Source organism: Diadema antillarum, unplaced genomic scaffold (assembly GCF_040938485.1).
Source record: "Diadema antillarum isolate AM-2024a unplaced genomic scaffold, OU_Dant_1.0 scf00000007, whole genome shotgun sequence".
NCBI lineage: Eukaryota > Metazoa > Echinodermata > Echinoidea > Diadematoida > Diadematidae > Diadema > Diadema antillarum.
The window spans coordinates 1,376,452-1,389,407 of record NW_027270896.1 but is presented as its reverse complement, the minus strand read 5'-3'; the positions used below and the strand labels follow the sequence as shown (position 1 = coordinate 1,389,407).

Sequence of the window (12,956 nt, the reverse complement as noted above, 5' to 3'; positions counted from 1 at the left end):
TTTCTGTTGTATTAATTTAAAGACATTTTATTCAACACTCCTGCTTTGTACTGTGGTCTTTATATTTTGGGAGTGAGTTTACATCAAAATTTAGTTGTCACATTTCATGTACATTTGAAACAAGAATCATTTCTCATTGCCTCCCATACATAATAAATTCAAGTTAAGAGATCTTAAAAGTGTAATTCACTGATTGAAGATAAAAACTTTTAAAGAATTAAGAGTAAGGAATTAATAATCTCTATGTGCATTACAGTTTTTGCTTTGTATAATCAATGAATCACAACTATATTACACTACAGATGTATACACTTGATTCTGCTATTAAAAACAGCTTAATAATGAGAACTAGAGATGACACACACCTTCTTAAAATGTAGATAAAAACCAATAATCTGAGTTTCCACTTAAGGGCTTTTTACACTTGTGTTTCTTAACCCCGGACTTTCTCTGACCCAGGACTATCGTTAGTCCCGTACCAATTTTTTCAGCTTTTTACACTCGCCAATTAGTCCCGTACTATCTCTTGTCCGGGGCTAAGGAGAAAACTGACCTTTTTACACTCGTATTTCTTAGCCCCGGACTTTCCAAACCACATGAATATTCATAATTACGCTGTGTACTGTACACGTACACGCACGCACCGGCAGCACTTGATTACCTCGTTTCTGATTGGTCAGTGAGGGTCGGACTTCGTCTCCGTCGCTTAGCCCAGGATTATTTTTTCGTTCTGTTTACACTCACTTGCTTGGCACCGCAATTGCGGTGCTAGCACCGCAATTGTGGTGCTAACCCCTGCTATTTTGCAGGGCCAGATAGTACCGTACTATCGGTGGGGCTAGCCCACTTTGGCAAAAACGAGTGTAAACAGAAAGTGGGCTAAGGATAGTCCCGTACCAACGGTGGGGCTAAGGCCCCCCCTTAGCCCCACCGTTGGTCCGGGGCTAAGCAAAATTTTACAAGTGTAAAAAGCCCTATAAGGTATCTTGACAGGCAACACATCAATAATGAGCATTTATATCTGTAAGTGACATTTTTGCTATGTTATAATAACCAATATACAGTAGGCCTGTGACCCCAAGTACTATGTGAGAGATTAGAAGCACACAAGATGGGAATGCTGTGTTCATTGAGAGGGTGGAGAAGACAGTAGAATAAACGGAACTCTTCTGCTTGCCTTTGTAATCCTGAGCCAGTGAACAGTTTCTGCCTAAATTTCAGATGCATAACATCCCAGGTGACTTGCTGAATGCCTACATGTTCTTGTCCGGGGATTCTTTCTACATCCTATATGCAGCTACTGTATTACTAAAGCACAGCCCATGATCCAAGCCCTTTTACATGTAAAATGATACACTTTTTGCAGCATGACATTATATAGATGATGACTGGCGGGGAGGGAACATACCAAATGTCCCACCCAAAGGGTTTGAAATGCTATTGAGGGACTTATAGCCTCCCGAAATAGCATTTCAAACCCTGAGGGTGGAACATTTGGTACATGTTCCTGACAATAAAAGTCATCATCTGTTATATTATATGGGTTAGTCAAACACCATCATCACCCTATTGATTACGTGAAAAATATGATTGTTCAATCGTTTAGTATCGTTTGTAATTTGTTACGTGAAAATGTTTTCCCATGGGAGAACATTACAAAAATGTTCTGCCCATGGGCGAACATACTTCGTAACCAATGTGCCTCCATCACGTGACTGTGTTTCTTATGCCAATCACTAACTGGTATTTGATTAACCCATCTAATATACAGGTATGAGGCCTTTATAATGCAGTCATCCAAGATCTACTTACAAGTACGATGTACATGTGTGTATCTCTGCTGGTCATCCCATGCTTAGCCTTGTCATTTCCCCTATGAGGAAGTGCTTTGATATTCTGCGGCTCCATGCAGGACACACTCAAAATGTCTCACAAACATGTTTCAAACACAAACTGTGGACTTGCTTGCAGCATTGGGGCTAGGCCCTAGCCCACCAAAATTGTTTTCACAAAAATGCTTCCCATCTTGCGATCTATTTTTTCAATGTCTAGTCTCTAAGACTCCGTTTACAGTGCAGGGCTGGGCCGAGCCGCGGCCGAGCCGCGGCCAAGTCCGGCCTCAATTGCGGTACTCGGTCGTGCAATTCTGTCCGTTTACAGTGGAGGGCTCGGCCCGGGCTTTTAATTCATACCTTTGAAAATGTTGTCGTAGTGGCGCTCTGCTTGTAAACAAACGACTATCATTGGGAGCGCGCCGGTCGCAATTTGGTACCGCATTTGGCCCAGTTTGCATTTACAGTGAGGAAAGGCTGGGCTCGGCCGTGGCTTGCCGAGACTACCTCCAGAGCTTGGCCAATTTCGGTACCGCATTTGGCCTTTTGCGCGTTTACAGTGAAATGAAGGCTGAGCCCAGCCCTTTCACTCACTGTAAACGGGGTCTACGTGACTTCTACAATCATTCTGTCTGTAAACTGAAAGGTTGGCCACTATGACTACCCTCCTGCTGATCGTATCTCAGATCAGAGGCCAATTTTTGAAAGCCACGTTTGCTGGGATGATGCCAGAAGTGAATTGCTGCAATATCAATTGACCGAAAGTTCTATTAACACTTGTGCCGTCTATTTTTAGATATTATTGTTTACAGGTGAGAGTAATGGTATAGACCTTATGCATTGACGTCATCACTCGCTTGACAACCTCTCGCGACGCCATCTTAGAGGGGGCAAGCGAAGTCCTTGACACCGCACGCGTGCAGCTAGCTGTGTGCTTTTCTTATGCGCGCTAGCGGCGACCGCCTCACTCGCCGCTAGTCCCCAGGCCAGTGGCAGTTTTTTTTACCATCAAACAAGTTTGACATGACATGACACATTATGCAGCAATATTTGGGTAATTTTCTCACATTGTGCAATCGAAATACTCACAGTAACTAGAGAATTCCTAGGTTATATCGCAGAAATTTGTATCCATAGCGCAACATCGCCGTTCGCTGTATGTATGTCGCCATTTTGAATTTCATTAGCCAATCACATGCGAGGTACGTGTTTTAGTAAAAAAACACGTAGAAATCTACCTCGCATGTGATTGGCTAATGGATTCGTAGGTTGATGAGCTGTTACGACCGCTGGTAGTTCCATCTTTTTTCATGAAAATTGTGCCAAAATATTGGGTATATCATTAACCTGGTGAGTGCAATGCATACCTCAAATGTCGATTTTGCTATACAAGCTTAAATTTCCCGATCTAGGGCTGTGGATTACATGCAATAGAAAAGACAGTAAAAGAAACACCGATGTTGTGTGTAAATGCCCGTTGCCTCGCGTGTAAAAGCATGCTCCAGCAACGCATCGCTTGCCCTCTGAGGGAGGGCGCCCTTCAGTTGGTAAGACCGTGTGACGTCATATGCATAAGGTCTATTTCCAAGTACCTTTTAATTACAGTCATTATTCTTAAGTCTTCATCTATTAATGTAAAACAGATAATGTCACATGTCAGTTGATTATCATAGATGGGTACACAGTACTGACACTGTTTACATCGCTTTGCAATTACTCTGTATTATGCAGAAAATTAGAATCCCCTTTCATACAGAGTGGCACTGGCAGTAAAGCAAACTGTTGAAATACCGTTTGCACTTGTGATACTACATACACAGCATATCTTTTGCAGTGTAATAATCTTTGTGAATTTCATGAGTTGAAAAATTAACCACTTGTGAAAATATTGCCTCCAATATTAAACTCCAACCCATCTAGTATAGTGTCCAAAGTGGGATATTAATTCTTTTTTTTTTCCTGGAAAGGGGAAAACACTTTTGTCTCATTCCATCACTTGGTTATGGTTGCCAAATTGGCCAAAAATACAAAATATTATACTCACTAAATACAGTCAAACCTGTCCTAGTGACCACCTGTCTACAGCGGTCACCTGCTGTATATGACCGCTATGAACAATTCCCTCTGAGAGAAAAAAATATATTAAAGGACCTGTCTACAGTGGCCACCTGTCTGTAACAGCCATTATTTATTTATTTATTTTTTTGGTCTCCCTTGGGTGGCCGTTATAATATAGATACATGTAGGTTTGACTGTATAATGGCATGATGCAGTATCCTTACATCATGTACTGACTTACAAGTGTAAGGTGTATTACAAACAAAACTCAATCAGTTAATACAAAGTACAAGTTGTAATTCTAAATTCCCAGTGCAGAGCTCTTGGAGGCATACATGTGTACATTGACATACCACGTTCATGTACACCTTGTGTGTATACTTGCACAGTCCTCTCACTCACCATGCATGATATTAATCTAGAGGGGTCTAGGGCAGTTACCCCCCTGTTATGGGCAATTATAGAATGGGTAGCGAGAATCCTGCGATCTGATTGGTCGAGAGCTATGTGTTGATTTTTACTGGCCGCACGCTACGTACGCCGAGTCACCGTGTGGTAAACATGTTATCGCGCACTTGTAGCAAGAGTACGCGTACTTGTAACAAAGGTTTGCGCACTAAGCAGCGTTCGGCACTCAGGTTGGCCATGCGTCCAGTAAATACTGATGCATGGCTGGCCGTGCGTCCAGTAAAAACTGATGCATGCTTGTTTACGGCAAGCCAAAAGGAAATGCATCCAGTAATTTTGTCATCGGGTAACACGATAGAAAAATGGGTTTTTGACAAGAAAATTACCCATTCTATAAATCAGATGACGCACATGTCTTTTCGTGCGTCAGTCGGAATATAGTGTGCATGCGGTAACTATGGAATTTAGCCTAAACCCACTCGGCTTCGCCTCGTGGGTTAAGCATTCCATAGTTACCTTATGCACACAATTCCGACTGACGCACTCAGACCTGTGCGTCATTTGTATATTATCCCGGACCCTTCCCCTGGCCCCAATCTTAATCCTAATCCTAATCCTAATCCTGAACCTAATCCTAATCCTAACCCTAATCTTTACTCTAACCTTACCATTAACCAGTATTTAGCTGGGGGTAATTGCCCTATGGGGGTAATTGCCCGGATACAATCTAGAGAGATCATATCTACCGAATCATAGCACTGGTATTCAAATTACTGGATGTGCTGTCGTAGCAACCATAATAATCAGGTACCGATATTTCATCACCTCTCAGAAACTACTACCATGGTACATACTTTCCACATCACAATAAAAACTGCATCTAACTGGTTAATTGGGAAAATCCCTGAAAATTGACGGGTTGATATAGGCAACCCAGTCAACAGAATATAATGCACACTATTTGCATAATATCATGAATACAACCTGCACACTATCATTTGAATGTGTACATTGTAATGCTGAAAACATGCAATCAGTGGTCATTTTTATTGTTTATGGTCCCCAAAAGTGATGTCTAGTAATGGTGCCTAAGGAACTTGTACATGCATGATACAGTATTTGCAAACGTGAGGAACTCTGTGTTACATTGTATGTTGTGCAGCAAAGGGAGTTAACAGTACTGCACATACACTATAGTGACAAGTGTTCTACCTGCATGCAATTGATTTCAGAAATCTCTCTCTTACCCTTCTCTGCACTGACGTGGAATGATTCTCGGCGTTGATGCTCGTGCCGTAGTTTGGGTTGGTGGCTCCTTCCGTGATTGCCGTACTCGGCGACTGCGCCGTGGGTGCCGTCGTGCCTTCCTCCATTGTGTCCGACTGCTGATCGGCGTCCTCGTCAATCATCAGTCGGGTGACCTCCGTCGGGTTATCTTCGTCCTGTTCCCAGCTGCCCATATGAGATCTACAGGGAGAGAGAATGCCACGTCATTTCGCTGCTACTCACACTCAAACTCCGACCCAAACAAGTCACAGCTCCCTCAGTGTGGAAGGGGACGTGCAGCGGCCGTGTGATTAGACGTCACAAAATTACCCACTTCCTCCTCACTGGCTGAGTAACCTAGATATCAAATGCCACAATCACCAGCACTCCTCTTGCAAACAAGCAACCATTAACCCGCCAATGAGCAGCACTTGTTGTTCTAACAAGGATTAAGTTCCATCTGCCATTTGAAACAAAATTAGACACTTTGTAAACTTATTTGTGCCATGCAATTTCCTGAAATAGGAATCAAGGATAAACAAATGTCAGTACCTAATGAATTAAAGCAACAAGTCTGAGTAAAACTCTTTTGAAAATAAAATCTGTATTTAAATTTCAGAGCGCTCTTTATCAGGCAAATAGTATAGTATGGCAGGACATCATTTGAAACATTTGTCAAAAGACCAAAATTTCAACAAATTGCTACATGTACATTGTAAGCATAAGCACACAAAATGTGAACATGGCTGAGAGGTACAACTTTTTGTACACCTGTAGGTACTCTAAAAATGCATCAACACTTGTGTTATTTTTTAGCTAACATAACATATTCAATGTAAGAAATAATTCAAGAACAAACAGAAAAACATATTCAAATCAAGATTAGAATAGATCTTTTGCCTCCATGTCAATCACATCTCTTGCTCGGAACTTAACAATCTGTTCAAGCCATGCTTCTCAGCTTTTCTCAACCCAAGGCCCACTTTGACTCCTATATTGTTTTTCTTTTCTTCTTTTTTGAGACCAAGTTAGATCACATATAAAATTTCCATTTCATTTTTGGTGGGCATCACAGCCCACTGGTTGAGAAGTGTGGTATCAAAGTATATCACACATGTACAAACCGGTAGAACAGTGACCATTATTGATCTCTTCATTTAAAAAAAAAAATGGTCAATCAATTCCACTTTTCTCATTTCATTTCTTCCCCTTCCCCTCACCTCCCCCCCCCCCCCCAAAAAAAAAGCAAATAGGAGAAAAAAACGAACCCATATGTACAAGTACACTCTATGTATTCAGATTGGATTCTGAAAGCATACATTTTATATGTAGGTATGCACAAAAAAAACAAAATGAAATCTAAGTAGGACTGATTGTTGCATGTGTCAACAAATGTCTGCAAATATTGACATGCTTCTCATTTCTGTATCAACTTTTCTGTGAATTCTTGATATGTTTGCAAAATTCACAAAGTAGCATTGTGAGAATAAAAACATATTCAAATCTGATAAGAAACGGTGATACATTCACCTGTTTGTTTGTTTTTTCTATCAATAATGATGGACCCCCTTTCATCAGTAATATTGACTACAATGGTACTTTTGTATTTCACACATGTCTAAACAAAAATATCAATCTACCACACATGATACTTTCCCATACCCTACGATGAAAAGAAACGATGAATCAAAGGTGATACAAAATCAAATGAAATGAAATTTCAAATGCATGTACTGTATAAAATGTAAGGTGTACTGACTTTAACCACCGAAGTGGACTTCAACCACACAATAAAACCAAGTATTATCTCCAGCAGGCCGTTTCACAGGCAGTTATGTTGAAATGGCAGCCAATCACAGTGTAATCACCAGCCGGCTACCGTATCCACCGTGGTAGGACAAACTACAAGTACACTGTACATGGAAATGACTAGAGTTCAATTGAACACATATCCATTGACATCCTTCATGACTTTGACCGATGTCCAAGAGGCTGATGACCACTGCTATTAAACAATGGTCTGTCAGGCAGCACAATTTTTAACCCACAATCCAGTCCTGACAGATGAAACAGTTCTACATTGGATCCAGTATAGAATTGTGCACGTACACGCAAACTGTGTTATGCAATGTATTGCATTATGCATTATGTACATGTGTATCTATTGCAACTGCAGGTTTGGACTCCATAAACTAAACAATCCTGATCTTTGCACCTGAGAATTGTCCAATCCAAGGAATAGTACAGTACACAGTATGCACACAGCAATAAGTCACTTGATCAAACAAGTGGGAATCAAATGCTCTGGACAAGCCTAATGCCACCTCCACAATAAACCAAACACTGGGGGCTATGTCGACCATAGCTAACGGTCATGATTTTAGACAATGACCAAAAGCAAAGACAACACACAGACAGCCCCCACAGAGATAATGTGATACGGTAATTAGTCAGATTTTCTGTTGACACCATAACGTCGCTGGGGTGACAAGACCTTGGTGAAAATGACTTTTTTTTTAATTAATGGTCAGATAATCAGTTAAGTGATATCCTGTCCAAATCCTAGATGTCTTACCCCAGAAATTAAGCCACCATGGCATGTCAGAGGAATGTCTATCCCATTGGATACAGTGCTTTGGCTGCCATGTTTTTTTGCTCTCCTGAACATTTGACATTTTGTAGATACGAGGTCTTGTCGCCCCAGCGACGATAAGCAGTCCTCAACGAAACAAACAAGCCTCCACTCATGAATCACGTCAGATTAATATCATCACTATTCATATTGATAACTGTACAAGATTTACCTTTTAAGTTATGGTAATGCAGAACTGCGAGCCAGTTTGCAGGAAACTATAGTAACCAGTGGAATTCCTCAGGGAAGTGTCATAGGCCCAATACTATTTATTATTTTCATCAACGACTTACCTGAGATTATATCTACAAATTCCACAGTTAAATTATATGCCGATGACACCAAACTGTATGCCTCATGACACGAAGAGACTGATAATAACAATCTACAGGAGGATCTGTATAAACTCACATCATGGGCCAAAGACTGGCAGTTATCTTTCAACCAAAAGAAATGTTAAGTAATGTGTTTCGGAAAGAGAAATCCTGGATTGAGTTATTATCCAAACCCTGACGATACATCAGAAGTTTTGACAGTTAATCATGAGAATGACCTTGGAGTACTATTCGACAGCAGTCTGCAATTCTCTAACCATGTCAACAGAGTATGCGCCAAGGCAAATAGACTGCTGGGATTAATCAGGAGATCCTTTTCTAATATGGATGGAAGAGGCTTAGTACAATTATACAAATCAATCATTCAACCATCCCTTGAATACATGTAGTGTAGTAGTGTTTGGCTCCCATGCCTAAAGAAGGACATTGTCAAATTGGAGAATTACGTACAGCGAAGAGCAACAAAGCTGTTACCTGGTCTGAGAAACCTGAGCAACACAGAACGACTGAGGAAACTGTGTCCCCAAACATTGTCATATAGGAGACGCAGAGCAGATATCCAGACGTTATAAGCAGATCCTGAATGGCCTAGACGATTTGCATAGCTCACATTTCTTCCAGCAATTAGTACACATTCCAGGACAAGAGGTCACACACTCAAGCTCTGAAGAACCTACGCAAATTCAAATGTAAGGCAAAGGAATTTCTCACACTGAGTAGTTAATCTATGGAACAGCCTACCACCTGAAGTCATCAATAGCAGCAGCATCAACACCATCAAATCAAATCTTGAAGTCAGGGAAACATAAATTCAACTGTTACGACCCGGATACTAAATTCCCATGATGCTCCTGCCCTACGCATGTAAATAGTAGTGCAAATAACATTCGCAGCAAGACTCAAGAGGATGCAGAGGGGCAAATAAGTCCAGTATACTTTATGCCCAACATCAAGGTATATCAAGGTAAATCGAGAACACAGACTTTTCTGTTAGAAACCTGCCTTCAATATTTACTAACACTGATTACAGGTATCTATCATATAACACTGCCAGTGATTTTGTTCAACCTGTAGATCACAGGGCCTGAAACAAAATTAAACTCATAAAGTGTTAAGCAAAAACAATACCTTGGGTACATTTGTGTTTCAAATTGACCAACTGTGAGTATGTTACAGTAGGTCTAATTGTACTTCCTGACACAATACACAGCAGTAATAAAACAATGGCAATGGATGAATCCAAACATTTTTGAATAAACTGCTTCCAGTACTTTCCCTTCTGCTCCATGCTTCACTCTAACAAGGAAGAATCCCTTGAGAATGGAAAGCCGCTAATGTCGTCACTTCTTTATGGAAGGGTGACAAGCACACCAGTTTCTCTAAACTCCTCCGGACCAATGGATTTCTCTGTCCAACGTTAGCCCACATCAATTCCTAGGAGCAAACGCTAGCTGCTATCGATAGCGAACGTTAGCTATCGATAGCTAACATTAGACGAAATGTGGTTAGGTATCAATAGCAAACGTTAGCTAAATTCCCGGTGATTCCCCTAGTCGTTAGTTAACGATAGTAAGAAAGTAGATGTGGATGTAGCTATCTTCCTGAAGCGCAGCTGAGGAAAGATAGCGTACACATTCAGATCGCCGAGGAAGTGATAGTTTGTCTCATTGCCTGAAACCCAAAGATGATTATTTGCTTTATATTGCACATCTAGGGTCCTAGAAATTCCCATTTTATTCCACATCTGAAACTGTTTTAGCTGTCTTTAGGTATCCTTAGGGCTTAGGCTACGTGTGCACGTAGATGACAAAACAATGAATTTGCTGCGCACACTGCGCGGCATCGAAGTGAAAGTGTGTTGCACTGTGTACTATCAAGTGACCTAGGTCACATGATAGTCCACAGTGCAACACACTTTTATTTCGCGCGTACTCATCTTGCATTAGGACTGTGTGGAGATCAGCGAAACAAAAGGGACTATCAACATAGAGTGTAACAAACTTTTCTTCTAAGGTGATGTGATGGGCAAAACTACGCTTCATCATGTGATCAGCTCTGGACCAATCCTATTGCAACATTCTTAGTATGTGGAATACAATATTCGTTAGCTAACATTACAAGTGAAACTTTATTGTGACGGATACTGTAAGTTCTATCCTTCGTAAGACTGAAGAGATTGCTTCCATTTTATTTGACTGATTCAGGAATTCCTCCAAGGGCCAACCCAGGGAGTCAGATTTGAGCAGAAGAAAGAGTATGAAACACCACCTGTGTCACATTTGGAGTTTTGCAGGGCATTAACTTAAACCTCTCCTGTTTCTGGTTTTCATCAATGACCCCCCCCCCCCCCCCCCCCACCCCCATTATTACATCTCATCATCATCCACACGCCTCCATGCTGATGATTCCTCTACACAGCCTAGAGCTCTACACTCTATGGAAGAAGAAATGACAGTCTTTGTTGGCCAATGTGGCAATAGCAATGACTAAATACACCACGTAACTTGAGTGAAGAAAACATTGTAGACTATTTTCTATCGACTACTGCTCCTAAGTCTTGGGCATGGCATGGACTCGATGGAGGAAACAGTTTAACATTATCAGTAGATTTACAAGGATTTATTCTCCCCTTCTCTCAGTTTACGAAAATTAGAACATAGATCTACGGCAGTAAATTATTTATTTAGTCCTGATACCACGGCTGTACGAACGAAAGAGTATACCGAGTATCACTTGCAGTGTACATGTACCTTCGCTTCGTCATGTAGAATATCTTGCCTCACTCTAGGCCTATATAGCAATTGTGTACAAAGAAGAGTAGGGTTATCTGTCGAGTGTTGTACAGAAGACCAGGGGCAAGGCTGGACCACGGACCATATACCACCCGATACCGTACCGATGCAGTCTACACAGTATGCTACGCATGTAATAATATTCTAAGCGCTATCCACGAACATGCACTGGTAAGCCATAATGATAGAGCGTCAAAGTGAAATGCCCTGGACTAGGCAATGTACAATGTATGTATTTCCGCATTCAATGTTTTGATTATTTATAGCCATGATCAAAGTCCACTTAAGCATAAATACTTGGTCTACACTGATATCATATTCTAAAGTCGCCAAAGACATGCGTAAAACGATACCTGTACCTATTCACCGAGTCGTAGCAGTTGGCAGCTTTCTCGGCATCTCCATTGTTGTCAGCACTTCCGCTTTCCCTCGTTCTGCATCATTTTGAGTCACGTGATGTTTGTTGGTGGTGGTGCGGGTTTTTATGCATTACATTGTGCTTCATCATCGATGCCATCTACCCAGGCCAAGCGACGCATCGTAAGTGTGTAGCGGAAAAGGGTAGATTTATACACATACATAACATAGATACCAGTGTTGTTGCTTTTCTCTCAGAGGTAAATAGAATTAAACTGAAAGTTATAAAATTCTGAGTAAATTATCACAAGGAAGCTTGGAAAAGACAAAGGGAGATGCTTTTAGGTCTTTAAATAGTCATACGTCACCTGAGGAATTGACGAGTATTTTAGGCCTAATATTGACAATTCCTTCGAGTATATATCATATTATCATGGAATCGTTCCTCCATTTTATCTTCTTCTCTTTTTTTTTCTTTCTTTTTTTAAAGCTGCCATAAGAACGGTCACGAGCATACTGATTTATTTATTTCGCCGCAGTACAGGTCTATATTAGATCGTTAGACAGGAGATTTCTGCGATATTATTGATGTGAGTTGGGGTTTTGTTCAAAATAGTGTTTGTTGCGTTTTATCTCACAACGTGTAAAATTTTTCTCTCCGTATCCTCGTAGATTATTACTTTTATTAAACAATGTTAAGATATGTTATTTACCTGCCGTTCATACTTCACTTATCTATCAGTATCTTACTGGATGTGAGTTTGGTTTTTGTTCAAAATAGTATTTGTTTTATCTCACAACGTGTAAACTTAATTTTCTCTTCGTATATCCTCACAGATTATTACTTTTATTAACAATTTTTATTTTAAGATATTTATCTGTCGATCTTTCATACTTCACTAAAACAAACGGTTTTGCAAACACACCCTAAAAATATGGCTCTCGCTATAATCAGTCACGTCATTACTTTTTAAGACGTGGTTATCACTGAATAGAAAGTCTTACTTTCGAATGTCATTTTTATATGTCGTGTACCTAATTTTCCATCATTAACAATTCTCGTGATGAATATTGGTCATCTAGGGAAACATCTATTTTTAAGTTTAGACCTTTACTATTAGAGTACTAGTATTTCATTTGTTTTTATTAGTGAGTATAATGTATGAATGTCCAGTAAGTTGCGTTGATATCTGGATTGTTGATTGCAACCCGGCAACCACTAGGCAGGGGCCGCGAAGCTTTTTGTTTTATTGTTAATTTAGTTTGTTTGTTTAAT

At 40.5% G+C, this 12,956-nt stretch overlaps 1 protein-coding gene across 3 annotated transcripts in view; it reads right to left on the bottom strand.

The window, feature by feature from the left end:
- LOC139717449 (presenilin-1-like) overlaps positions 1-11,745 on the bottom strand; it is a 43,972-nt gene extending 32,227 nt beyond the window's left edge. The window contains exons 1-2 of one of the 3 annotated variants that reach the window (XM_071628966.1): positions 11,683-11,745; positions 5,546-5,765 (exon numbers count right to left, since the gene is read on the bottom strand). In XM_071628966.1, the coding sequence (XP_071485067.1) occupies positions 5,546-5,758 (213 nt within the window). In that variant the 5' untranslated portion in view covers positions 5,759-5,765; positions 11,683-11,745. Of the gene's footprint in view, positions 1-5,545; positions 5,766-7,323; positions 7,441-11,281; positions 11,418-11,682 lie in introns of those variants that run through there. The other 2 variants (XM_071628958.1, XM_071628972.1) reach the window with 2 other exon arrangements.
- Between the last annotated feature and the right edge of the window lie 1,211 nt (positions 11,746-12,956).